This window comes from Panicum hallii, chromosome 5 (genome assembly GCF_002211085.1).
Source record: "Panicum hallii strain FIL2 chromosome 5, PHallii_v3.1, whole genome shotgun sequence".
NCBI classification, from domain to species: Eukaryota; Viridiplantae; Streptophyta; class Magnoliopsida; order Poales; family Poaceae; genus Panicum; species Panicum hallii.
This window is the reverse complement of record NC_038046.1, coordinates 57,156,438-57,182,914: the sequence shown is the minus strand read 5'-3', so window position 1 is coordinate 57,182,914 and position 26,477 is coordinate 57,156,438. Positions and strand designations below refer to the sequence as shown.

General features: G+C 49.1%; 5 protein-coding genes across 11 annotated transcripts; 3 read left to right on the top strand and 2 right to left on the bottom strand.

The window, feature by feature from the left end:
- The first annotated feature begins 1,880 nt into the window (after nucleotides 1–1,880).
- Nucleotides 1,881–5,774, top strand: LOC112893393. Its single transcript, XM_025960697.1, has 4 exons — nucleotides 1,881–2,646; nucleotides 3,778–3,954; nucleotides 4,117–4,566; nucleotides 4,669–5,774. Exons 1-4 carry the CDS (start codon nucleotides 2,317–2,319, stop codon nucleotides 5,494–5,496), a joined length of 1,785 nt encoding a protein of 594 aa, XP_025816482.1. The 5' UTR covers nucleotides 1,881–2,316; the 3' UTR covers nucleotides 5,497–5,774.
- A 106-nt stretch (nucleotides 5,775–5,880) lies between these two features.
- LOC112893392 (protein ALWAYS EARLY 3-like) lies at nucleotides 5,881–14,125 on the bottom strand. The gene is made up of 16 exons (XM_025960696.1): nucleotides 13,879–14,125; nucleotides 12,800–12,942; nucleotides 12,541–12,636; nucleotides 12,377–12,439; nucleotides 12,022–12,099; nucleotides 10,617–10,788; nucleotides 10,011–10,445; nucleotides 9,609–9,692; nucleotides 9,346–9,494; nucleotides 8,584–8,850; nucleotides 8,304–8,485; nucleotides 7,919–8,201; nucleotides 7,214–7,393; nucleotides 6,844–7,026; nucleotides 6,608–6,754; nucleotides 5,881–6,526 (listed from the first exon to the last, which is right to left on the bottom strand). Exons 2-16 carry the CDS (start codon nucleotides 12,905–12,907, stop codon nucleotides 6,317–6,319), a joined length of 2,637 nt encoding a protein of 878 aa, XP_025816481.1. The 5' UTR covers nucleotides 12,908–12,942; nucleotides 13,879–14,125; the 3' UTR covers nucleotides 5,881–6,316.
- A 299-nt stretch (nucleotides 14,126–14,424) lies between these two features.
- LOC112893518 (uncharacterized RNA methyltransferase BH0687) lies at nucleotides 14,425–18,910 on the top strand. Of its 3 annotated transcripts, none has more exons than XR_003228833.1 (11): nucleotides 14,425–15,075; nucleotides 15,159–15,338; nucleotides 15,778–15,887; nucleotides 16,418–16,526; nucleotides 16,833–16,988; nucleotides 17,245–17,360; nucleotides 17,513–17,679; nucleotides 17,907–18,037; nucleotides 18,132–18,257; nucleotides 18,364–18,430; nucleotides 18,527–18,910. XR_003228833.1 is itself a non-coding variant. In XM_025960892.1 (10 exons), exons 1-9 carry the CDS (start codon nucleotides 14,482–14,484, stop codon nucleotides 18,237–18,239), a joined length of 1,671 nt encoding a protein of 556 aa, XP_025816677.1. In that variant the 5' UTR covers nucleotides 14,425–14,481; the 3' UTR covers nucleotides 18,240–18,257; nucleotides 18,364–18,436. The 3 variants fall into 3 exon arrangements, 1 of the variants encoding a protein (XP_025816677.1); XR_003228834.1 differs by having other exon boundaries at nucleotides 18,357–18,430; XM_025960892.1 differs by lacking the exon at nucleotides 18,527–18,910 and having other exon boundaries at nucleotides 18,364–18,436.
- A 122-nt stretch (nucleotides 18,911–19,032) lies between these two features.
- On the top strand, nucleotides 19,033–24,382 carry LOC112893519 (F-box/LRR-repeat protein At4g29420). 5 transcript variants are annotated; one of them, XR_003228836.1, is made up of 5 exons: nucleotides 19,033–19,772; nucleotides 20,751–21,611; nucleotides 21,694–21,763; nucleotides 21,941–22,077; nucleotides 22,217–24,382. XR_003228836.1 is itself a non-coding variant. In XM_025960896.1 (2 exons), coding segments are annotated over exons 1-2 (705 nt in total). In that variant the 5' UTR covers nucleotides 19,035–19,069; the 3' UTR covers nucleotides 20,100–20,238. The 5 variants fall into 5 exon arrangements, 3 of the variants coding, with proteins under 3 accessions (XP_025816681.1, XP_025816678.1, XP_025816680.1); XR_003228835.1 differs by having other exon boundaries at nucleotides 21,937–22,077; XM_025960896.1 differs by lacking the exons at nucleotides 20,751–21,611; nucleotides 21,694–21,763; nucleotides 21,941–22,077; nucleotides 22,217–24,382 and adding an exon at nucleotides 20,098–20,238 and having other exon boundaries at nucleotides 19,035–19,772.
- Nucleotides 22,365–23,744, bottom strand: LOC112892856 (suppressor protein SRP40-like). Its single transcript, XM_025959961.1, has 2 exons — nucleotides 22,735–23,744; nucleotides 22,365–22,646 (listed from the first exon to the last, which is right to left on the bottom strand). Exons 1-2 carry the CDS (start codon nucleotides 23,742–23,744, stop codon nucleotides 22,367–22,369), a joined length of 1,290 nt encoding a protein of 429 aa, XP_025815746.1. The 3' UTR covers nucleotides 22,365–22,366.
- Nucleotides 24,383–26,477: the final 2,095 nt, after the last annotated feature.

Here is a 26,477-nt window from a genome sequence, read left to right as displayed (position 1 = left end):
AGAGGAGGAGGAGGAGGAGAGGACGAGTCGCGACGCGTCATCTGGAAGCACAAGCAAGGAAAGCCGACGGCGACACCGGTGGCGAGGCCGCGACGCGAATCTCCCCCGCAGAGCGCACGCTCGGCTCGAGTTCCTCGTGCGAGGCGTGTCAGGCCGGCGTGACGTAGTGGTCACTGACAGACGCCTATCCGTCGGATCGATGGGGATCGATCATCTTGCTTTTCTCCTCTCTTTTTTTCCCCTTTTCGAATGATGAGGATTACGATGATGACAGCACTAGTAGTATCTAACTTGTGCACGCACGCGTGCATCGGTTGCGTACGTCATGCCGTTACAAGTCGTGTAGCAGCTAACGGTTGTGTGCTGTCCTGATCTATCGGTGAGGGTAATCCGGGAGATGAATCGCACGTCAAGACGGACACGACAGGGTCGATGCAGGCGGCAGCAGCAGCAGCAGCAGGCAAACAAGCAAGCAATCCCCAGTCGAAGCAAGCGCGCGACCCGTGCCGTACGCCCGCGCGCTTGGCGGCGAAGCAACCGGCCGGCCGGGCAGCCGCCGCGCGCGACTCGATCGCAGCACGGCGGCGTGCCGTGGCGTCGTCCCATGTTAGTGGCCGGATGTCCGGATAGGTCAGTTCTCTAGATGCCTGGGGTGGAAAGCAGCCTTGCCTGGAGTCCGGATGCATACGCGTGCGCCCACGTACGCGCGCGGCGTGACACGGTGCCTGCCCGGGCGTTTGCCAAGCACGGCAAGTCTTCGCTGGCCGCCGCTGACAAACTCAAACTCGCCGCGGAAACTTCCCTGCTGGGCGTTTGAGCTGCTTCCTTCGCGCGCACTCCACCACGCGCCGCGTGATCGATCTCGACCAAACATAGAGTAGTATGATCAGAGACACATGTGCAGAGATCAAAACAAAAAATCAAAATTCCTAGTACGTTTTTTTTGAGAAACAAGAATTCCTAGTACGTGCACGCGTCTAGTTCTTGCACTTTACAGATCCGTTTTCCCAAAAGGAATGTTTCATTTCCTGGCCTACTAATAACCATATACCGTACGCGCACGGCCGTGCCAGCTGGTACGGTTGGCGACCGTGACGCACGTACATAACCGACACCGGCAAGGAAAATCAAAGCAAAGCCAAGCCTGAACCCAATCGATTTGCTTCCAGAAAACCATATTTTTTTGTCAAAACGAACCCGCTGCGGCCAGAAAGCGACCGGAGCCGCGACGGTTACCTTCGTCGGGCCCAGCGCGTGCTGCCGGGTCGGGTCGCCAATGATTACCAAGTAAACTAATGCTGCCTGTGCTCCTACTACTAATCAACTGGACACCGCGACTGATCTGCCCTGATCGCCCCGGGCCCACGACGCGCCGACGCGCGAGGCCGGCCAGGTCAGCCCCGCTAGCTGGACGTCCGCCACCACCGGATGCTGAACCCCCTAGTGAGTGCTTGCGTGGTGCAGGGATTTTTGCGACCCGACCAGCTAACCGACCCGGAACCCGGACCGACACCCCCGCCCCGCGTGTACCATCCATTGGATTTTTGCGTCCTTGATCCAACGGCGGCCCCTCGAGAGTCTGGATCCACAGGAATAGCTGCATGCGATCCCATGTGATCCTCAAGCTTTTAAAATCAAAACGAAAAACAATCAATTAAAATAAAACAAAAACAAGAGGAAATCCCAATGAAAGGAGCCGCGCCACCAACGCCCGCGGCAGCAATAATGCGGCGGAGAAACGAGACGGGAACCCCCAGCCCTCCCGAATAAATGCGCGTGGAAAAAAAAACGTGCACCCGAGCCCGAGCGGAGCGCGCCTCCCTCCCGTTCCCGCGTTCGGCGCGCAGCTGCCCCCGCGCCGTCCGCCCAGCCCGCGGCGGTTGGTGCCAGTGGGCTGTCCGGCCCCACCCCCCCGTCCGCACCCAATCCCCCACGGCCGCGCTGGCTCCGCCGCTGACGCCCCGGCCCCGCGCGCGCGCGTCCGCGGGGATCCCCTGCGGCCGGCTATTAAAGGGGGCTCGCTCTCGTGTCGCCTCGGGGCGGTTGAAATTAACGAGGCAGAGGCCGGGGCCGGGCGGACAGCTGCGAGCGAGCGGGACTCGGACAGCCAGCATAACAGCCAGTGACGCGCGCCCCGGAAAGGAAGCAGAGAGGCAACCGACGGCCTCGTCGGTGCCAAGGCCGGCCAAGCGCAACCGGACAAGCCGCCTGCGCCCACAGCTACTAGCGAGGCCGCCACATACAGCCGGCGCGGCGAAGCGAGGAGGGGGAGGATCGGCGGAGGCCGTGCCCGCGCGCGGGGCAAGGGACGGAGGGATGGTGGTCGCGCGGGCCAAGGCGAAGGCGCCCGCGGCCGGCGGCGGCGCGGCGCGGCGGCGCGGGGTCAGGGTGGGCCCCGCGAGGCTCGAGGGCCTCCCCGCGGCGTGGCCGGCGGGCGCCGCGGCCGTCAAGGTCAAGTGGCCCGCGCCCGGGGGCGCGCTCGCGCAGATGCTCACGGGCCGCTGGGCGCGCGGGGTCACCGCCGTCGAGCCCGTCGCCGCCGCCGGCACCGTGCGCTGGGAGGCCCGCGACGGCAACCGCTTCAGCCTCCACGTCGAGCCCGCTGGCGGGCGCGCGGAGCGCGGCGTCTTCTTCTCCGTCCTCTATGTAAGCGCCCGCCCCGCTCCTCACGATTTCCACCGATCAAATCGATCGCCTCGGCCTCGCTTAGTACCATCGATGCGAACAGCATGAGCAATCGGAAGCTTTGCTAGATCTTCTGCTAGCAATAACACTGATTCAAACCGTAAGAACTTGGCATGATTTGTTTAAGGCGTCCTGATTTCATTTCTACCTTCTACAAACATAAACTATTATGGGTTTTTTATAGCTTAAATCCTGCTCATTTTTTAATCGACCCTGTCGTTGATATTTTTGGCGCCGCATTGGTGGTGAGTTGTGTGGATACCGTTTCTTGTGAATTGGAAGCTTGTGACGGCAGCTTCGATGCGGAATGCTTCCGGTCAATGCAAAGCCTTTTCTTCCCCATGTAGCGGTCTGGTCAGCAATTGGGGATGGCAGGTCAAATGGTGGGCTAAGCATGCCTCCATAATCCATAGCTTAGTGCTCGGCTGAGGAAAAAGAATTCACCTTTGCCGGGGAGCATTTTGTCTAAAGGTTTGTGTGTGTGGTTTGAAGTTGTGAACCCGGGGGGGGGGGGGGGGGGGGGGGGGGTTACACGTGGGCCGCTCCGATTGGCCGGCACTGTTTGACTTCAGCTATGCTTAGTTTTCTTTTTAGGTTGCGAGATCCATGTCACGGTGTTAATTTTGAGGGTTATGTCCGAACAGTACCCCTCGCTGTCATGTGCGTTAAAGTTGCATTTTTCAGGAGGTGCTCTTCTCACAATCATTTCTTTTCGGCGTTGATGATGTGCGGTCTGTCAGTTTTCCTGTGGCATTTCTGTTACACTCCAATTTATCAACCCTTTTATAACAATCCTTTGAATAACCTTTTTGGGTAAAAGTAAAAATTTATTTAGCTTGTACCACAAGGATAAACAAATGTTGTTACAGAACCAAACTAGGAATCAAAGAAGATGTGGGTTCCTTCCAAAGCAGTAATCTTCAAGGGCAGTACAAGTACTATTTACGTAGCAAGCAATGTTATTCCTTTGCCATTTCGGGGTAATCTTGAGACTTTAGAGCGGAACCAGAGTGGCAACCAAGGCATCCACTCCCGTGGATGCGTAGGCTTGCAGCCATCGAGGCTGGCACTAAGAATTGCTTTGCGAGGCAGGGATTCCAAGAACATGGCCGGGGCAAGGACCTGGTGAGGCTGGAGGAGATCGGGACAGCCATGATAAGCCTGGAGGAGTGCTGCTGGGAGATGGAACTGCAGCAGCAGCGCCAGCAGCTGGTGGTTGTCCCCATCAGGGTGAGGAAGGACGGATGGGCAAGTGATGCCATGCTTTATGTAAGCGCGAACATCCTCTGTCTTTCCCCCCACCCTCCGCTTTCCTTTCAATCGCCTTGCCGGCCATTTTGCAATTTTTAGTGGAATTGCTTTGGACTTGGATGATAGATTTGACAGGTGTTTTGTGGAATTATTGCCTTAACGATGTGGCTAATGATTCAGGTGAACGTGGAGCTCGTGGATGTGAACGCACGCTCCGACGTCGAGAGGGCCGTCTTGTTCAGGGAGAAGCCGAGAGCGAGCGTGCCGCCGCCACCGGCAATGCGAGACCTACGCAAGAGCTTGGAGGCAGCGGCGTACCATGACGTCCTTGATCTGAAGCAGCTGCTTGACCTGGCTGAGAAGGAGGGCCGGGTGGCCGTGTTCGGGAGCAAAAGGAACTCTGATACCAGCAGCGTGAGCAGCATCAGTAGTAGTAGTAGCAGCAGCAGCAGCAGCAGCAGCGGCGGCGGCAGCACGATCAGCATCAGCAGTGCCAGCACCAGCGGCGGCGCGAGCCCGGAGCCCGCCTCAACGTCGAAGCGCCGGTTCCTGCCATGGATGCGGAGGAGCAGGGACTTCGACAAGAGGAGCACCGAGTCGCTCTCCCAGGAACTGCCGATGAAGTGCATGGTGAGCTTCCTCTGACACGCGATGAAACAAAACGTTTCTGATCAAGGATGCATTGGCTTTGGATGGTAGTGCTGATCGTGTAACGATGACGAATCTCTGTAGGACGACGATCCGGCCGGCAGCTGGGAGACGCGCGAGTTCACGAGCAGGGACGCGGAGACGAAGCTCCGGACGCCGGTGTTCTTCGCGTCCATCGACCAGCGCGACGACAGCGCCGGCGGGGAGAGCGCGTGCACGGCGCTCGTGGCGGTGCTCGCCGCGGCGCTCCACGCCAACCACCCGACGATGCCCACGCGGCCGGAGCTGGACGCGCTCATCCGGGACGGCTCGTCGGAGTGGCGGAAGCTCTGCGACGACGAGGCCCACATGGCGCAGTTCCCGAACCGGCACTTCGACCTGGAGACCGTCCTCGCCGCCCGGACGCGGCCCATCGCCGTGCAGCACGACAAGGCCTTCGTCGGCTTCTTCCAGCCGGAGAGCTTCGCGTCGCTGTCCGGGGCCATGTCGTTCGACGACATCTGGCGCGAGATCAGCGGCGGCGGCGGCGAGCGCGAGCCGGGGCGCGCGGACGTATACATCGTGAGCTGGAACGACCACTTCTTCGTGCTCAAGGTAGAGAGCGACTGCTACTACATCATCGACACGCTCGGCGAGCGGCTGCACGAGGGCTGCGACAGGGCCTACATGCTGAGGTTCGACGGCACGTCGGAGATGCTGTCGACGGCGCCGGCCGAGGACAAGGAGGAGGTGATCATCACCGGGAAGGAGTGCTGCAGGGAGTTCATCAAGAGGTTCTTGGCCGCCATCCCGCTCAGGGAGGAGCTGGAGATCGAGAAGAAGGGTGCTGGCAGCATCGATGGAGTCGGCGCGCCGCACCGGCGGCTGCAGATCGAGTTCCACTTCACAGTCCTGCAACACGACGAAAGATGACCAGCAGAGTGATGGGATGCATCTTCCCTGATTGTATTGTACTAACATAATGTAAATTCTTCTACACTGTAAAGAAACAGGAAATTGCAGCACTACAAATACAGGCTAGGATTGTCGGTTCTCTTTGTACCATTTTAGATAGGAATCAGGCAGAGGAAAAATGCAGGGGGACAGTGCTGGTTTGGTAACTTTTTTTCCACAAGGGTTTCGATCCACCTCTGGATACCTTTCGCTTGTATCATATCATTTTTGTAAGCGAGCTCGGTATTACATGAAAATTACTTGCCTACCTAGCAGTTGTTATCTGATTCATCTGCAGCACCTTTGAATGAAGATTCAGTTGGACAAACTCGGTCCTAACGCATAGACACACACAAACACGAAGATAGAATTGGACCCTTCATTCCTTTTTATAATATGTAAATTTCCTATCACGATTTCTATAAAATCAAGATAGCCTTCTGTCACATACTCACATTACATTCTAGAATCACGGCTGCAGACATACATCATTATTCTCTACACTGTCAGATGTCCACTATCCTGAATCTGTATTTCAACCTATAACCTATCCATTCAGGTATATACAAGGGTTACAAGGGAGCTAGTCAGTCAATGTTACCCTCTGTATCCAAGCTCAAGTCAGCACATCAGAATTCTTTCCTTCATATGCTATGCTTTGCTGCCATTCAACAGGACTTCTCCATGACAGTGTCAAGTCACAGTAGGATGGCCGCAAAACCTGTGGGTTCTGAACTCGAAGCAAAGGTAGCAGCATGTTCAACCGCACGGGCCTATAAGAAGGAAGGCAGCCGGAAATCTATCTGGGTGACATGGGTGACATGGGAGGTCCACAGTTGCCCAACGCTGTTGGCACAAGTGCAAGTATCTGGTTTGCTATGACAGAGAGATAAGTCTCTATGTCTTTGTAGATTGCAAGGTTCTCTGGACAGCTTGGGCGCAGCATTGAGGAAGCACGCTCCAAGACACCTGCTATGTTAGCAGGTGGATGCCGCGAGTCGCTAAGGCGCTGCACGATATTGAAGGAACTTAAAGTGAGATCGGAACAGCTGTAACCACATCTCTTTGATAAAGATATGTCAACATTTACCTTGATTGAAAGAACTGTCGCAATGCAGTTCGATATCAGGCTGGAAGGAAGTTGGGCACCACGAACCGCAGCTTCAGATTGTGGGCCCACACAATCTGTCTCTTGATTTGGCATCCAAACCCTTACATCACTACCTTCAGAGTTCGCCTATATAACACGTAAACAACATATCCAGTGAAATTATGAATAACATGTTGCAAAAGTGTCAAGTAATTGCCAGCTAGTTTGTAACCTACCTGCATGGCTTCGTCAACCATCTGCCTGGCTCGGGATAGCGATTTTTGTACAAAGGCAGCTATATATGACTCTAGCTCATAGTTGTGACCAGCATTGTTGTCTGGGCGACCTCTAGATTTTGTAGGGTGGCCATCGGATGTACTCCAATATGATGGCCTTTCACCATTGACAACAGATTCAACCTGCAAGTGAAGCATCAATGAAAAATGAGCCATAAGATATAACAATCATGATAGCTCCATTTTGTGGAAGAGTCAAAGACAGCAGGAATTGTTAATATATAGTTATTTAGCCTGATTAAACATTATATGTTGAACCTTACTCTAGAATTTATGAATCCTGACGAAAAGAATTTTGAAGAATAATAACCTTGAGCTGTTTATCTGACGTTACAGTAACTCCATGTACAGCACGGTCCCAGTTCTCACTTGGTGCAAGGTCAGGAATGTGCTCCGTCTCCAGGATGCTGTACACATTATTTGAAAGGCAACTCCTCCTCATGTTGTCAGGACGATTATACAACCAATTAACTGGCATACAATCAGTGTCCTGAAAATAAATAGGTTCAGTTATGTCTCTTTATATAACATATAGCATCAGACCATCAGATTGAGATTCTCAACCACATGAACATAGAAGGTTGTGAATAACTACATCGGCAAGTATAACTACTAAAATGCATCACAAAGCAAGCATGTATGGATGATCACATGCCAAATAAAAGACAGCAATTTGAATGCAGTGATCATAATTCTTGCTTCATCAGCATTTGGCTCTATGCAATGATTACCAAAGTACCAAGGTTGACAATTTGCTTTTGATAAGTTTATTTATTGGGTAAAAAACGCTAGTAGTCTCCATGTAAATGACAAAAACACTTGACACCACATTTGCCCAGGAATGGGCTTGAGGGGTAAACCTAGAGTAATGCTTAATGAATTGCAAAATTGATTCTTTTGCCATAAGTGAAAACTAATGATTTGATAACTGATATGAAAAAAGGCCTTATTACCTTGACATTGTAAAAAAGCATATTGATAATTGATGAAAGCAACTGAAACAGCGATTACATACCTTTACAATATCAACACCAAGGTCAGGGTTAACAAAATGGACCTTGTAACAATCTGGCCCCATCATCACCACTTTGCCATCACAAAGTTCTCTAGAACTTGGATGACGAACAATCACCTCCTGACCAATTGAAAATGGCCTAGCTAGGTCTGCCGGTAGAGAATCCCGTGAACCATCACGGAGTTGAGCATAGATTTTCCTTACTTTCTCTCGATAATCCTCAAGTTTTTCCTTTTCCACAGCCAGAAAATGATCCGAAAATCGCCTGGGTTTGCCAAGGGAACTGCAGGGGAAAAAAATGTTCAGTGTATTGTGGAAACAAGCAGAATGCTGACAGAACTGAGGATAAAACAAATACTACAGCCTCCAAGTGATGCTAGCTTACCTTCGAATTGCGCTCCACTCTGATCTAGTCAACCTTGACAAATGACTTAATTTTGCATGATCCAAGTAGTGCACAAACTCATTATCCGAAAACCATGGATAATCAACTGCACTATAGAACCACTCGTACGTGCACCATCTACGAAGCGATTCAGATGACAGACAGTGCAGCAATTTCTTTGCCTGAAAACAGTCGAGAGTTAGGAGAGAAGTCTAAGCGTAGGCATATCTCAACTTGCAATATCGGTATGCAAGTATTGATAAATGATGGCATAGACTACCTGTAAATTATCTGAATCTTCATTGCATGACACATGCTTTGTTTTGCATTGCATTTGGTGTTTCCTTCTGGTCCTTCTAGACATTCTAATCTCAGATTTGATTTCTGTTGTTACACTGGGGCCTTTAGTGGAAATATCTTCAGATGCTTCAGGTATCCCCACTTTTGCAGAGTCAGTACACAAGGAGGAATCAGCAGTGATACCAACCCTTGGTACTTCTGGCAGAACCAAATTATTAACAGAAATGTTTTGTGCTTCAGCAAGCACCTGTGGCACAAAAAAAGGAAAGAAAGATTAGCATCAATATTAAAATTTAGCACAGGAGAACATATCAATGTAGAGCAATGTACAACGATTTAGAAGGATAAACATATGTCAACAGCCACAAACTAGGATATAGTGATCAAAATTAATACCTTTAAACAAAAAAGGAACAACCTTCAATTAATATCATGCCCATAACATTATAAACTCAATGGGATACAAGTGAGATATTTGAGTTCAAAAAAATGCAAATATAGCAATTGAAGAAATAAAACAAATATGGAAGTGAGTACCGACAGTATCAGATACATTAAAGCCAAATTGCACAAGTTCATTAATCCCATCCTGATTCGTGAAACAAATAAACTCATAACATAGACAAGGAAACAACTGACTCAAAGTAGACAAATGAACAAACATGAGCCAATTCAATTTTATTTCCTAAATCAACCAGAAGGGAGGAAGTACGTTGCAGAAAGTACAAAAAAGAAATCTTACCTCTGCACCTAATAGCTTCTTATGCCTTTTCTTCCCAGTCTTGGAAGCACCGGATTTACCAATTGCCTTCCCTTGTTTAGATAGATCAGTGGTAGGGTGACCTTTGTCCCTTCTATCAGATAACACAGAGTCAGTTTTTCCATGAGATCCTGGATCAGTACACGAGAGAGAGAGAGAGATTCATAAGAAACGACCAACATGACTGAGATAACATATAATGTGAAAAAACAAGATGAACTAGGATTTGTCAAAAAGAAACTGACCTGAAGGAGCACCGATCTCGAGTTTTGACATTTTAGAGGGTGCATTCACCAGACTATTCAGTACATCTAAGACCAACATATCATCTGCAATCATAACAGAAAACAAATAGTCAAATATTTTCACCTAAAAACAGTAGTAAAGCATTTAAATTGCATTGATCTCAGCAGTAACAAGTATTACTGATAAGGATTAATAGGTAAAAATAACAACTAATTGATGCCTTTCAACAACAATGGCTGGAATCCTATGACGATTGATGAGGAAGATGCGCCACAAATAAATTATGTGGGAGAAGTGAACTTAAAGAATGTTCAATAGGTGGATAATAAAGTCTGGAGAAATGTTGCTATGTATAACATTCTTAATAAAAGCGAAAAGAACGAACACATTGTCAAAAATACCTTCAGAAATAATGTTGCTATGAATATGATGTTGGTTGAGTGAATCAACAAGCTTATTCCCTTCATCAGATGCCATCACTGTCTCATGCTCAACTTTACCGGTCTGACCATCCTCTGTAGGTTGCTGAATCCTTGTTTTCTTCAACTGTTTCTGACATATCGCTGTGTCTCCAGTTGCCTTGGTGTCCAAGAATGTATGATCTTGACCAGCCTTATTTGTTTCATTGATTCCGGAACTTCTGTCTGGAGAGCACTTATTCGTTGGAACGATAGCACAATCTTTATTGGCCGCTTCATATTTTCTCTTGGTAGTATTGATGATGTTTTCAATACCTGGTGAGGCCTCATCAATGGTATTCCTGACTGCAGGAGCTATGACTGGTATACGAGGAGTACGCCTTCGAACAGCATGGTTTCGGCTATTCCTGACAAAATCTGAAGAAACAATAAAGTTGTTTAAACTTCTTAGGCAACAAATTATACAGTGGAAATATTTCTCAGCCTTTCTTTAACAATTTTTTCCTTCTCAGTCGGCAATCCTTATGAGAAAAACTGAAAGATTATTAAGGGAAAAAGACCATGACATATTTCTGCTACAATGCTCACCTCCATAGTATCGTTTTTTGAAGGAAGATGAAAATCCAGAAATTGTTCCTTCATGATGGTCATGCAGGTCAGGCCTTTCAGTTGCTTTCTGTTGTGTAGCTTCACCGCGTCGCCTTGCCTTCCCAGATGCTCTCACCATTTGATAATCTCCTATATGACTTGTGGATTTTTCCTACCATTTTAAGCATCATAAGTCAGTCAATTAAAACCTATGTCAATTTAATTAAGATAAAACCATGATTGTAGTGAACAGGCTAACAAAAAGAAAATACAAAACAAAGATCAATCACTTTTATATGCATTACAAAATCTTGTGGTAAGTTAGAACTGAAAAATAAATTCATAATTACGGCTTCAAAGTGAGCCAGTTTTAGATGCATTTGAAAATCTCTATTCGCTGGCATTTTGCTTTCCCTGCAAATGCTGCCACCTAAAATGCAATATACCTATATGCTATATCACAAATATGCGGTCTTGGACACTGAGACTCCAAGATTTAACTCAGGGCATTAAAGTAGCAAAAGATTTCCAGTAAACAAAATGTGTTAGCAAGAGACTTCTGGTCAAAAAGTATGATAGCAAAAGATTACGTCATTTGAAAGTTACAATATTATAGAACTTTCTGTCAGCAACATACTTGTATTGCTATTATGCCGCAGAATTCAATGCTTATATATTAGCAGTCAATGCTGAAAAGTTTGATTGCACGGATGGCAATTTGAAGTCCAGTGAGAATTAACAGCTAACTAGGCATTACGCTGGAAAAAAATTAAGAAGCTAGGTTGAACTGCGCATCAAGTTATCACATATTGTATTTCCCTTTTCAACACGTTCTATTATTCACAGGTTTGCAAAAATCGTGCTTCAGAGCCTAACAGCCTAATAAGCGCCAACTGTAGAGGAGCTGCTCTATGTAACGATGCTGTTTGATGTTTGAAGTATTCCCTCCGTTTCTTTTTCTATAGGGCAAACACATAATTAAAGATTTAAAATTAGTGCCTTTTCGACTGACAATTCATCAAATACTGTGTATATTGATTTTGCATTGTGAAAATGGTATCATTGCATTCATATTTGAATGTACTTTCCTATGATCATGATTTATTGTTGTTAACAATATAACTATAGTGAGAGAAATTAATGGTAAAAATCAGCTTTGGAGACCAGACTGAGTCAAAGCGTGCCTCAAATTACGAAACAAAGGGACTATTTAGTCGTCATATGTTGGAACAACAATGATCAGGTGTGATGATCTTCAATAGAACGAGTTTAGCACTGTACTATCATATGGTAAAAATGGTCACTTGATCAAAGAACAAAAGGAAGAAATTGATGGCCATTTGACATATCCAAAAGTAAACAGTAATTCAAACAAGTAACACAAGTAAATCCAACATAAGCTTACTGAAGCATTGTGATGACCAGTCACCAACGCAATAAATCCCATGGCAGTGGCTTGACGTTCAGGAAGAGATAAGAAAGTCTACCAAAAGAAACAAAAACATGTCAATCTACAAGGATCATAGAGTGAAACATGACATTCAAGCCGAACTGTAGCTTAGATACATTTATTCAGCATAAAGATATGCATTAAAACATGAATCTCCAAATAAGTACTATTTACGCAACATGTTATATACTTATATCGTGCACGTGCTATATGAGTAGCAAAATATCACCTTAAGTTTTGCAAGCTCAGTAAAACAGTAGAGGATGCAGAGATGGTGCAATTAGGAAAGAATTACAGAGTCCAGACTCACCCGATGTACACTGTAAAGAGATCGCACCATGTCTGACGATTTACCGCCTACCGCTAAGCTGATCTGCATAAGCAATTTCAACAATCAGTATTCACATAGCCATGATGCCTCGACAAATATTTACAAATAATCAAAAAGAACTAAGGGAAATGGAAAGTTTAAACCTTTTTCCAGTCTTTTCCGTGTTGGCGGTAGGCTTCATAAAAGTGTGTAAGCTCATCCTTGCTCCATTTGGGATCTAAGTCTGAAATTTTCCTCTTCTGTGAAATCAAAATAATTTGATGAAGGAGTGAGAACTGAATAGTACATCATACACTGCAGCACGGAGTGCTAATTTAAAGGATATGATCCTACAATTACCCGTCACTATCTAAAGGTCATCTATCATAAATCTTCATACAGCTTCCAAATAAGTATGCTTACTTTTTGTTTAGCTTTGCTTGAACTAGGTGGATCGTCGTACTGCTGTTGATCCTCATATCCTTTTATTATGGTCTTGTTAATAGTTCGAGAACCTTTTGCTGGGGCCATAAAAACGTCCTTGACTTCAGACTCAACAAATATTGCTGCGAGCAACAAATGAAAGATCAGTTAGGTGGAAGTCAATGGAGCATTGTGCAACAAAAGAGCTATTCATAAGTTGTGGAATGAGTATCCTGCAACCTTCAATAGTTTCACATGCTCGCTTTAGTCTAAGCTAAGATGCAGTGAAAAGGATCGAATTCTTAAAAAAAAAACTCATTCCGCAACCCATTAACTACTCAGATCAAAGCAACCTATCAACCTCAGAAAAGATAAGAAACTATCCAAAGCAACCCATCCCAGACCATTGAAGCATCAAAAGTGGAGTGGGTTCCATTAGAAAAATCCATACTATCCAAAGCCCGTGCCAAAAGAATATCTCGAATGAAACAAAGTGTTCCATATTTTTTTTCCGCACAAAATTCAAATGCCAAAACCAAGTCTACACAAAACCCACAAAACCAATCAAACTCTGTCCTAATTTATGCAGCGTGACAACGACGGGTCACAGCACAGTCGACGTGCCGCCCTTTTATGTCACGAAGGCCTGAAGAGCGGTGGCAAACCCCGCTGCGGGCGGGATGAGCGTCGCGAGGGCGCGGTGGTTTCGAGCGGGGGGAGGAGGAGGTCGAACTGAGCACCAACGTGCTGGCGCGCGGCCAAGGCCAACTCGGGAGGAGCGCCTTCGCAGGCAGCCGCGATCCATGCGCAGTGCGGCCTCGCGAGCAGCGAAGAGGCTTCTGCCGCCAGCCGCCGCGCTTGACTCGATTACTCCCGCCCACAGCACCGAGGGCTCCTACGAACCCGGGCTCACCACCTCCCTCGTCCCAGCAACAACGCGAACCCCGCAAATTCCCCCCACCACAAAACCGCGCAGAAAACCACAAAGCAGAAATCGACCTCGCGGCGCCACCCAAAACTTCTCCCCAGAGATCACCCACCCGCGGAATTCCAGCGGTGGGACCCGAAGCGGAGCTCACCTTCCTCGGATCTGGGCGGAATCGCGCGCGCGGAGGCGCCCCCTGGTCGCCCGAGCCGAACTCCCTCCGCCGCCGCCGCCGCGCCCGCGTGACCGCGCCGATGAAGGCCTCGAGCGAAGAGGCGGGGCGGGGCGGACAAGACCGGAGCTTTAGGGCTCCGGCGGCGGGCGGTGCTGGATCGGAGGCGAGAGGGGAGGAGATGGGGCGGCGAGTAGGGGCGCTGGCCGGTTTGCGTTTCTGCTTTGCTGCGGCCGCGGCTTGGCGGGCGAGGGATACAAGTAGAGAGGAGGGGGAGGGGAGGGGAAGAGAGACGGGTGGGAGCAGGTTTGCCGAGGTGGGTGGGGGCTGACAGGTGGGCCACACGCGAGTTCGCGCGTTTGAAAATTAGGGGTCGGGGGAGTGGTAACTCGGCGGACGCGCCGCAGCGTGGGCCTTGAGCCGCTGCGTGCAGCTTGGGCCGGTTGATGGTAGACTCGGCCCATACGCGAGAGGCCGGTTGACTGGAGGAGCGGGCCCACTTGGACAAAACCGACCACCGTCCTCGCCTTCTATCCCGCGGCGCCATCTCCACCGTCCACTGCCCATCCACCCCGCGCCGCCCGCATGGCCGCCCACGCCGTCTCCCCGCTCACCGGCGGCCTCCTCCGCCGCGGGGTGACCCTCCACCCCCGCCGTCGCCTCCTCGCCGTCGCCGCGGTGGCCCCTGAAGCGCCGGCGCCTACCCCGGCGCCGTCCCAGCTGCCGCCGTCCCCGGCGCCGCCCCGCAAGGGCTACTACCCGAAGCGCGGCGAGACCGTCGAGCTCTCCTGCGAGGCGCTAGCATTCAAGGGCAAGGGCGTCTGCAAGGTCGCGGGCTCCACCTTCGTCCTGCTCTGCGACGGCGCGCTACCGGGCGAGCGCCTCCTCGCCCGCGTCCGCCGCCTCCGCCGCGGCGCCTTCGCCGAGGCCGCCAAGCTCAGAACCCTCGAGCCGCACCACGACGCCGTCGAGGCACCCTGCCCCCTCGCGGCCGACTGCGGCGGCTGCAAGACCCAGTCCCTCGCGTACGCCGCGCAGATCCGACACAAGCACCTCCAGGTCCGCGACTTGCTCGTGAACTTCGGCAAGTTCGATCCCAAGCTGCTGGAGAGCTCCGAGCCCGATGCCATCCTCAAGCCCATCGTGCCGTGCGACGAGATATTCCGGTACAGGAACAAGGTGAGGTTTTGGGTGCGGGGTTTTGGATGGGTTTTGGGTGCAAATTGTAACGCCTTGTTTGGTTTTTCGTTTCCATTCTCCAGATGGAGTTCTCGTTTGGGACGAAGAGATGGATGCAAAGGGTGTGGAAGGAGGAGGAGGAGGTGGTGAAGGAGGAAGTGAACGAGGCTGATGGATATGCGCTTGGATTGCATGCACCAGGCTTCTTCGACAAGGTGCTGCATGTTGAGAAATGTTTTCTGCAGAGTGAACTTGCTGATAAGGTAAGGAATTGCTTATATACTATGTGTTGAGTTTGCTTCATTCCAAAAATGCTGATGTTTTGGATCTAGGACATTGCATCAGAGAATTTCAGTTGCATTCGATAATCTACTAAGATATATTCTGTAGATTAGGCAGAAATATAGTGTCTATTGTTCTTCTTGTTATATTCTTTGTAAGCTTGGAACCATGTGACTTAGAGACTATCTCAAACTAAGATTTTTTAAGCCACATTGCATTGGCAGTGCTCTCCGTACTAGAGTCCGTTGATGTATGTCTGTGTAAACAGTTGGAGGTGTTACATTTTATTTGTTTGTTCGAAACCTTGTGTGATTGTGTTACTTACTTTACTATTGTTGATTGGTGGGTGAATAGCCATAGCATTTGATTGTTTGATTAACAATATGGGATGCTGAATTGATTAGTTGCTAATGTCCATAGGTTCTTGCAGTTGTTCAAGAAACCTGGATGGATCCTGCCCTACGCCTCACGCCTTATGATGTCCACAAGCATGTTGGGTTTCTTAAGCATCTTATGATAAGAACCGGAAGGTATGGCATCCCATCTTGTGTTTTCCACATGTTCTACCAGTGATGTGTCGTATATCTCATTTTCCATGTTGAAACCTGATATAATTTATTGTATTTCTCATTTTAATGTCACGTATCTGATATCTTCTATTCCGTTCATACCATTATGCCCGTTTTATGTGTGATACATTCTAAGCGCTAGAATTTAACTACGAGAAATGCTAATACAAGACTCATTCCATTAAGCAAATATAATGTTTTATATGAATTCATAAGATGTTCTTTTACAATGTGACACATATTTCTATCATCTTCATCGAGATACTGTGGTTTGATATTTAAATTTTTAACCAAGTAAGTATTTTTGGCTTTGTTAGTTCTATCTAGGACGATGTTCTGTCTACATTTTTCTTTTTAAAACTCAAGTAATGCTAATAGGAAAGATGTTAGTATTTCCATGTAAACTACCATTGAACCATTTTTGCTCATCGAGCAAATCATTTTGTGTGATGAGTACCTTCAAAGATTCCATTTTGTTTTGTTTTGTCCAGAAACATTAGCACTGGGACTCCAGAAGTCATGGTCAATTTTGTGACATCATGTTATAAACCAGATCTACTGATGCCTCTTGTTGACAATATCACCAAAATACCTGAAGTGGTATGTAATATGAGCCTTCTTGTTCTGATACTATAGTGATGATAGCAAGATTCTTAAGCTACTTGATCTTATTACTGTGTGATAGTTATAATTGACATAGAGCTCTTTTTTGTGAGGACCATTCTACTTTTTGTGCCGATAATGACTGCTTGGAAGGGAAGGATTGATCTATGATTTTTTTTGGATTTAGTTCAAGTTTGTACTGAATCCTAGGGATTTGGATCCCAAAACTGCCTTTCCGAACAGGCCCTAAATAGTTTGGTTTCCAGGTTTGGCCCTATTGACATTCATATACTGTTAATTCAGGTCAGCGTCATAAATAACGTGAACACATCTGTTGGGAATACATCTGTGGGTGAACAAGAATATACCTTGTATGGGAAGCCAAACATTACAGAGATGTTGAGAGGACTTACATTCCAGATATCTGCCAACTCTTTTTTTCAGACTAATACAAAACAGGTTTGTTTTCGTTGCATAATGAATTGTGGTTTTATTACATATTTTGTAATCACCACTGCACCATGCCATAGTGCTGCTTCTCCAATCATGTGTTTCCTTCAGTAGATGAATGAAAAGAGCTAAGGAAAGCATAAGTTAAATAAGAACTGTATAAGCAGATAAACAAGCTTGTATGCTTGTCTAGAAGAGAAAGACCAATAAATGGCAGAAATTTGAATGGTGAAATGAAGTCTCTTCCCCCTATGGCTTCCTGCAGGCTGATGTTCTTTACAAGCTGATTGAAGCTTCTGCTAGACTTAAAGGAGATGGCTCTGAAATTGTTCTTGACTTGTTTTGTGGAACTGGAACAATTGGTTTGACCCTTGCCAGAAGGTAGTTTCTTCTTCTGGGTGTACATATTCTATGAGACAGTTATTACTCTCTATGAGAGGCTATTGCTTTCTTTGGTTCACATAGACCATTTTGCTATTACAATAAACCATCTTAAGGCAACCATGTTCAGCAAACACTTCCGCTTGTCTCAGGGCAAAGCATGTATACGGATATGAAGTTGTCCCTGAAGCCATTGCAGATGCTCGAAAGAATGCGAAGTTGAATGGTATCAATAATGCAACATTTGTTCAGGGAGACCTCAATAAAATCAATGAATCATTCGGGAAGGAATTTCCAAAGCCTGACATAATCATCTCAGGTTCGTTTTGGTTCATATATTGCTACTGTTCTTTGGCACTCAAATATAGTCATGTCATGATGTTCCCTAAAAATCTGTTTGAGAGCAACATTTTTTAAAATCTCACCTTTATTTTAGTATTGTTACTAGCTACTTACAGGTGACAACAGCTTTGGTACGAAGCTATGCTGGATCAGTCATAATTCTAGTCTGCTTTGTAACCCAACTGACAACTATATATTTCACAGATCCCAATCGGCCAGGGATGCACATGAAGTTAATCAAGTGGTTGTTAGAAGTTAAAGCCCCTCGAATAGTGTACGTCTCATGTAATCCAGCTACTTGTGCACGGGATTTGGACTACCTATGTCATGGTGTGGTATGTTTTGTCCTACTTCACAGCTATTGGAATTCCTTTTGATATTTTAGCTCTTTTGTGATACTTAGGCACTGCTTCAATAATTTGAATGCAGGAAGAGAAAGATTTGGGAGGATGCTATGAACTCAAGAGTGTAATTCCTGTGGATATGTTTCCCCATACTCCTCATATTGAGTGTGTGTGCTTATTGGAGCTGCGTTGATATTTCAGTTTTGATAAGGTAAACCCACTGGATGGTTTTCTACTGTCTTGCACTTTTGTCCTAACATTTCATGACAACAATATTATATTCTATGCCTTTTATTAACACTTTGTCCAGTGTGCAGAAATTTTTCAGGTGTTCCGAAAAGGAGATAACTCATTTGCTAATTGCTGTGCGGCATGAATACCATGGTGAGATACTTGATCTGATACTTTTCATTACTGGGTACACTTTCCATGATTTTGACATGACCAAGGAACTCGTCTATCTTCTTTTTGGACTGGCAGTTGAGAACAATACAAGACATGATCCTGGCTTGGGAAGTTACTGGACAACTGATCTGAAGACCCGGCTTGGGCTTTGTTGAAACAATTTTGAGGAGTATGCAGTTTTTTTAGATATATGAAGCAGAACCGAAGAAGCTTGGTTTGCTGGAGAAAACACCCTGGATCATATTGTACGGTTAAATCTTCTTTCATTGGATGGTCATCAATGGTTGGTGCTGACCTTGCGTTCTGCAGAAAAAGTGTATGCAAAGGCACGATGCTTTCTTGTTATGAGGAATACATAGAAAACTCAGGCTAACTTATGAAAATACATCAAGAATTGCCATCGATTGATGCAAACATGTGAAGCAGGCTGTATAAGTTGATTATTTTGTCCAATCTTTCTGAGTTGGTGTCAAAAATGTTTCTGCGGAATTGTAGTTCATGTTTTTTTTAATGTGGGAAAAATGTTAGCTGTGACCAATTTGTTTTTGCTGGGTTATATCGGTGGTGCCAGTTTTTTTTTAAAAAAAGTGACAGTTATTTTGAGGGTTGCTTTGTTGGATGGATCGGTGGACAGTAGGGGGGGCTGTTAAGCACTTGGGCTGCAGGCACGTTGTGGAAGCGGACCGAGTTGAGACCTTGGCCCAGGGATCCCGTAGAATTGAGCTGGGCTTCGGCCTTCCTGTCGCTTCAGAGAGACGTGTCCGCTTCCCCCTGGCTGGTCACTGGCGAACGAACACTCCACACATCCTGAGAAACCATCTCCGTATGTCCGCCTCCGGCAACCCCCTGGACGCCCTCCCGGCGGCGGTCCTCGCCGACGTCCTGGGCCGCGTCGCGGACGCCGGGGACATCGCAGCTTGCCGCCTCGCCTCGCGAGCGCTCCTCGTCGCGTCCTACCTCTGCCCCCGCGCCCGCCTCTGCGCCGCCGACTGCGTGCGCCGCCGCCGCGGCGGCGGCGAGGGCCGGGCCGGGGCCCCCGCTTTCCGCACGACCGCTCGGAGCCTCGCGTCGCTCCTCGGGGCGCACCTCCGCTCCCTGTCGCTCGACGCGGCCGACGGGCAGGGCTTCCCCGATGACGCGATGTGGGTGGAGGAGGGGGAATTTGACGAGGCCGACGACCTGCACCTCACCAGCGAGGAGGCCGTGACGGCGTGGGCAGCCACCGCCGCGGGGCCCGTCCTCCGGGAGGTGGAGATCGCCGATTACTGGCCGCAGGCGTGCTGGAGGAAGGCGGAGGCGCTCCCTCTCATCTCCCACTACTGTGAGCCCTCTCTCCCTCCCTCCCGGTTTGATTCATTATTTTGCTGTTTCCGCCGTCTGTGATGCCATGTTTGATGTAAGGAGGAACATTAGATGAAACACGATACAAGTATAACATGAACGAATAGGACGTGTTCTTTGTTTATCTGGCAGCACTGGTAAACACAACACAAGCATTTGATCAGTCGCTCATAACTATAGCAAAGGTTATAGTGGTTTTATGATTTGTTTTTTATTGTTTACCTTTTTTACTAATAGAAGTATTTACAGTGTGCCGTTAGAACTTCCAAGGATGTTCTTAATGACCTGATGGTTGTATTCCCCAGAAACTTGTTATTCTCCAATATGAATAGTTCCAGTGACACTGCTGCTGTTGCAGCTCCAGTTTCATTTCGGCTGGGAGTTCTCTGTCAGAGCCCTGCTATTCTCATTGTAGGCGCAGCTGCTCTCCTGCCTTTCAAAATGGCATCTTGGTTTGTAGATTGGTTGACTGGCTGTTCTTTTGCTATGCTGTCAAATAGTCCAATATTTTGCTATCGTTTTGATGTATATTTGGCTGTCAAATTGTGCTGAAGTCTGTACCTTCCGTCCCTCTCTCTACCTTGTTTAGTTGTGTAATCTGCACTCCAAAGTCCAAAAGAATGAGAAAAATCATGATTTTCTGCTCTGTCTCATTGACATGTTGGTCCACGGTGTCACATGTCATTTAGGCAATGTATGGCGAATTCTGAAATACAAACAATGAGCTGATCCTAAATTTTCTGAAAGAAAGATTAGATACCATGTTTGGTACATAGCTTATGTGAATGTTGAGCTCAAGACTTGATGTTATTACTTGATAAGCAAATAAGCTCATTTGGGCATTTGCTTTAATATGCTAGATTTATCATGTGGGTGATGAAGAAGCTATCCATCATACTCTGTTTAATTCTAAGTGTCTACTGGTTAATCCCGCATGTTGTGATCTATTTCTACGCAGGTCTCAATCTCACCAGGTTGGGCCTAAAAAATGCATGGCTTTCTGTTGATGGGCTCAAGAAAATGTCAAATCTGACTCATCTAACGCTTGAGTTCATTAGACTAGATGATGAAGACCTCAACCAATTGAATGAATGCTTCCCTTGCCTTCACACTCTTAATTTTATAGGAGTCGGAGGGCTCAAGGACCCTAAGATTCACCTTCTTCAACTGAAGACTTGCCGCTGGGAGGTATCAAATGTCCCACGGTCTTTGGCTGTCCTTGCACCAAACTTGGTTTCTCTAGAATTGAAATGTGTTCGACCAGATAAGCTCATTCTGGATACTCCATCCTTGTCTACTCTGAAGCTCACCATTGAGAAACTTGGTGCAACTGTCCAAGTTGATGGTCTTGTGAGCTTGACAGATCTTCGCATAGAGTCACTGGATCTTAGTTACCTGTTTCTCGTATTTGTGGGCAGTCGAGCTATCAGGATGTTGGAGCTTGAGCTATCTGAGTCTGCAAGCCAGTATGATCTTCTTGAAGCCGTTAACCCAGATTATCTTCTGAAAATGCTTGCTAGCATCAGTGAGGTCAAGCTGGGCCCAAGATTTTCATGTGGACTGACATTATGTCTGGCCCTATGCAAAGATAGTGGGTTTACAAGTTGCCTAAAGAAACTCCTAATTCATGTGCCACAATCAGAGAGTTCTTTTCAGCTGTTACCATTGTTTCAGATCTGCGCACCTCTGTGCGAGGTGACTGTCCTTTTCCACGCTGAATCAGCTGATGCTATCCGTCAAGGTGCAATGTCGATTTGTATGAAAAGTTTTGCAGGGATCAGATGGCAATGGGGAACTTGGAAGTAATCCTGTATATACAGTACGTGTAGACTATTTTGAATCACGAAGCTACAGTATTTGTGTGGTTGATACTTTTTGTTAACAAGCAACCCCTGTTACAGAACTGGGAGCTGGTTTGTTTGCTGGCATGTACTGTGCTCAAACATCGTACAAGACTTATTAACAAAGCAAGTATGGTTGCATCTCATTCTGATCCATCTCATATTTCTTGTTTCTCTATGATTTCTTAAACTTTTTACTTGTTGAACATCGTATTTGCATTTCGTTTCGCTATTACTTATTAAGTTATTAGCTGTCCGTTCTTTGTTCATCTACATGGAAAATTGAGATCGATTGATCATTAGTCAGGTCAGGGGCGGAGCTAGCCAACGGAGTCACTGGTGTCAAGTCCACTGAACACCGGTGTCAGCTCTGACAGTGTAGAACAGTGGTTTCTCACTGATTTTGCAGCAAGATAAGTACACGTAGCTCCGCCCCTGAGTCAGGTGAGCTAACAAAATCATGCATTTGAATTTTCATTCCATCTCAGCATTGTACACTGTACCGTATAGTACTCTGTGTTCCGCCGATGTGCACATGCCAAACCCATCTGCCAAATAAATAATCCTCCGAAAACACAAGCAGGAGCCAGGAGCTGCCGAATGGGATCTAGCTCTCATGAGACGATGCCTACCCATTTAAGTTCCCATGGCGACAAGACCTCTTCTGTTTTGGCGCGAACCTTCTCGGGTCAAATGATCCGGTCAACAAGCGAGTGATCTCCCGCCAATTCTGTCAGGAGCAGGGGCACCACCTGCATCGGCAGAAGCTGGGGCAGGAGCAGGAGCCGCAACACCGCCACCAGCCGCAGCACGTGGCCCAGGAGCAATCGAACCAGCAGCAACCGCAGCAGCAGCACCCCGTGTTCTGCCGCCGCTCCGCCTCCGTCGTCATCTCCTCGAAGGCCGACACGGGGGCCTCCAGCTTCGGCGGCTGCTGGTCGTACTCCTTCTCCAGCGCCTGGAACAGCGCGCTGCCGGCGAGGTCCTTCTTCTTCGGCGACGTCGGTGCCAGTCTGCGGGTGAAGAGGACAGGGTTCATCAAGAACGGCCATGGCGCAATATAGACAGGGAGGAGAAAGGTCGTGGCGCGGCGTCGCGTACATCGGGAAGGCGAAGGAGAAGTTGCTCGAGCTGCCCCCGGAGCCGCTGTCGTGCCGCCGGAACACGGTGGCTTTCTTGGCGTTGGCGCTCCCGCCGCTGGCGCGCGAGCTCGCGCTGCCCGGCGCCGCGAACTCCGCCGACTCCATCCCCTCCGCGACGCTCGGCAGCTTGGACTCCGCCTCCGCGGCCGCCATGGCCTCGTCGTAGAAGAAGTCGAAGTGCGACCTGCTGCCGGCGTAGGGCCCGCCGACGTCGCTGGCGCCCTGGATGCTGAACAGCGACTCGTTGGACGTCATGCTCCACTCGGCCTGCGACATGGACGCCCTGGTCTGGAACACGGACGCCGGGATCCTCTGCGGGTCGAACTCGCCGGTCCCGGCCCCGGCGCCATCGAGCTTGGCCATCGTCTGGACCTGCGGCGCCTCCGTCAGCCCCGTTGGTGCCGCGCCGGCGCTACCGTCCGACGAGGAGGAGTACTCGACGGCCGGGGGCGGTGGCTCCGGCCACGCCGCCCAGTCGTCCGGTTTGACCTCCGCGCCGCGCACGGCGGGGGCGGCGGCCTGTTCGTCCTCCGGCAGCGCCCGGTCGTCCGGTTTGACCTCCGCGCTGTGTTCGGGGGCGGCGGCGTGCTCGTCCTCCAGCGTCGCACGGTCGTCCTGTTTACCCCTGGCGCCCTGTACGGTAGGATCGGCTTGCTCGTCCCCCACCGTCGCCGAGCCGTCCGGTTTGCCCTCGGCGCTCTGTATGGAAGAAGCGACAGCGAATTGTTCGTCCTCCGGCGCTGGCAGCAACGTGTCGCCGAGCTCGACAACGTCGACATGGCGAGGGCTCTCGGCCGATGACTCGGACGACGACGACGAGGAGGATGACGAGGAGGTCGACTTCCTGCCCGGCTCCTGCTCGGTGGCCTCCTCCATTGGCTCGTCCGGCGTCGGCACCTTGGCACTGCCTGGTGACGGCGGCGTGCCCGGGGACGGCGGCGACGCCGGCGAGCCGGGCTGGGGCTCCATGACCACGTGCTGCCGCCATGGCACATTGACCACCCGTATCAATCACTCGATTTTAATTTCATAGTCGGATCAGATAACAGAAATAAAATCGACGGATTGTGAAGGATCAAATCCTTGGCTCATCACCCTCACCTGAGGAACAGGAGGAGCCCCAACTCGAGGAGGAGTTGGGGGGACGGAGCCGCGACGAGAAGGGCGGGCTGCACGCAGCCGCGGCAGCTAAGGACGGCACCGCCGTTTTGGCGGTTGGTTCGAGCGACGCGAGGCCACTCTATTTTTGGTTGACTCGTGTCGCGGCGAATCATCATCACGCGCTACGACCCCGGGGGCACCGCTCAAATGCAGAAACGGCACGGCACGGCACCGAACCCACCCTGTCCCAGACTAAATCGAGGCATGGCCGCACGGGTGTCTCCTCTGCACAGACGTCGGAGATCGCCGGGAAGTTTCTTCTTCCTTGTTGAGCTGTCAGAGACGAAGCACGTAGCTAGTTCGACAGTGACACTCCGGCGGGCGGCGGCGGCGGCGGCCGAGATCGAGCTTGCAGTCGATCGATCAGTAGGCCGCCGGCAGCCGCACTGCAGGGCGCGCCAGTCTGCAGATGGTATAGGCCTTGCCTCGTTGTCGCACCCGGTTTTGAAAAAGAAATGAATGCATCTTGTATATGCGACATATATAATAGATCATATAAATGTATATCCGAAATAATATTATAATAGAAAAGAGTATTAAGATACTTTATTATACGACCGAAAGTCTTAGTCTTAACTGAATGAATAAACGTTTATAACTAGCAGCGGAACTTCAACTTTACACAGTAGATAACTGGGAGACATACGTCTAGTACTCCTCAAAATCTTTAAGAAAATCCGGATAATTATCTTGTTCTGAACAGTATTGGTTTTAATAAAGTAAGCGTAAGTACACTTATGGTTGGTACTCAGCAAATGAAGTAAATTATATGATATGCAAGGCAAAAATTTAAGGAAAAGCTAACATAGTTTGATTGCGATAGGCGTTTTTGGTTGGCCAAATTTTATTTAGCGAGCATTAACTAAGTGCACGTATATACCAACCCTTAAATAAATAAAAAAGAGATAAGTAACAACAATATAAATAAAGAATATTAATCTAGATCATCTTCAAGTTCAATTATCATGTGAGGGTCCAAACCGCTCTTAACCATGAGCACGGCTGATATATTAATTTTTTTACTCTGCAGAGATTGTACACTTTACCCACAACTCTTGTTTCCCTTGATGCCCGGATTTGCAAGACTCTTAAATACTTCCGAGTTGAGTGGTAAGGATTCACTACGAGGCCTTTACAAAAATTACCTAAATTCCCTAAGTTGCAAGGGTCCGCTAAGGTTTCAGACCGCAATGGTCATAACCCTCCCTAACGAGGAAGACGTCTTACACAGGATCATATCTAAGCCTCAAATGGACCGAGCTATACCCCATCAACGCACTCCTCTCAAGGCAGCAGCGCGAGCGAGCTAGGGTTTTGCGACAAGGGACGGCGGCTGCGGCTTCGATGGGATCAAGGACGCTGGACGGTGCCTATTTATGAGGCTGAGGGGGGCTTCGACGTGCGGGCCTAGGGGAGGCGCGGGAGCGGCGTGCCACGGCCGGACTCGGGATCGAACCCGAGTCTGGCTTGAAGCAGGGGATGAGCCTGACGGGCGGGGCTCGCCTTGCGGTGAGGGACAGAGGGAGATAAGAGGATGTCGAAACGGATTGGGCCGCTGGACCGGGAAGGAGAGGCGGAGCGGCCGGCTGGGCTGGGCTGGGCCTTGCGGGAGGAAGGGAAGGGGAAGGGAAAGCCTGGGCTAGGCCGCGCGGGAAAAAGAGAAGGGAGGAAGAGAGGGAAATGGGCCGGGCCAAAAGAGAAAGAGAGAGAAAAAAAGAAATACATTTAAATGTATTTGAATTTGAATTTAAAAATTTAAATTCAAATGAAAGACAAGCAATAAAATAATGCAATGCGGCATGAAGTTGTGACGCCCTGAAAATTCACCAAATTAAATCACACGCTAGAGTGTTTCATTTAAAAACCACTCGTCGTCGAAACCCTAACTCTAACCCCTTCGGACCGACATTAAACCTTATCGCCGTCCCATCCCGCGCTGCTCGGAGGCCTGCCGCCCGCGCGCGATTACCCGCCGCGATTAGCGCCGGCGCGATTCCTTTCTCGCGCAGAGCGCGAATCCCCCGCGCGCGCGGCCGACCGGCCACGATCGCTGCCGCGACCGGCGCCGACGCGCCCCTCCCCTCCCCTCTCTCTCTCTCCCTCTCCCTCTCTCTTTTTCCCTCTCCCATTTCTTTTCTTTTCTTTTTCCCAATCTCTCTTTCTCTTTTCTCTTTCCCTTTCTTTCTTTTTTTTTCCTTTCTCCTTCCTTCTTTCTTTTCCCTCTCCTTCCTTTTCTCTTTCCTTCCCGGCCTTCCCCTGCCGCATGCCCGAACACCCCTCAGGCCGCGCACCTGCCTCACCCCGGCCGCGCCACGACGGCCACAAGCGGCCGAGCGCCATTGATGACGCCCCGCACCGCCCGCCGGCCGCCACCACCCCGTTTCCCTCCGCTCCACCGCCTTCTTCCCCTATAAAACGACCCCCCCCCCCCCCCGCGCAGCTCACCTCCTCCACAACTTCCACCGCCGCCTCTAGCTTCCCCCCCCCCCCCGAGCCCCTAGCGCCGCCCCGCCGAGCCTCCACTGCCGCCGCCGCCTGCCT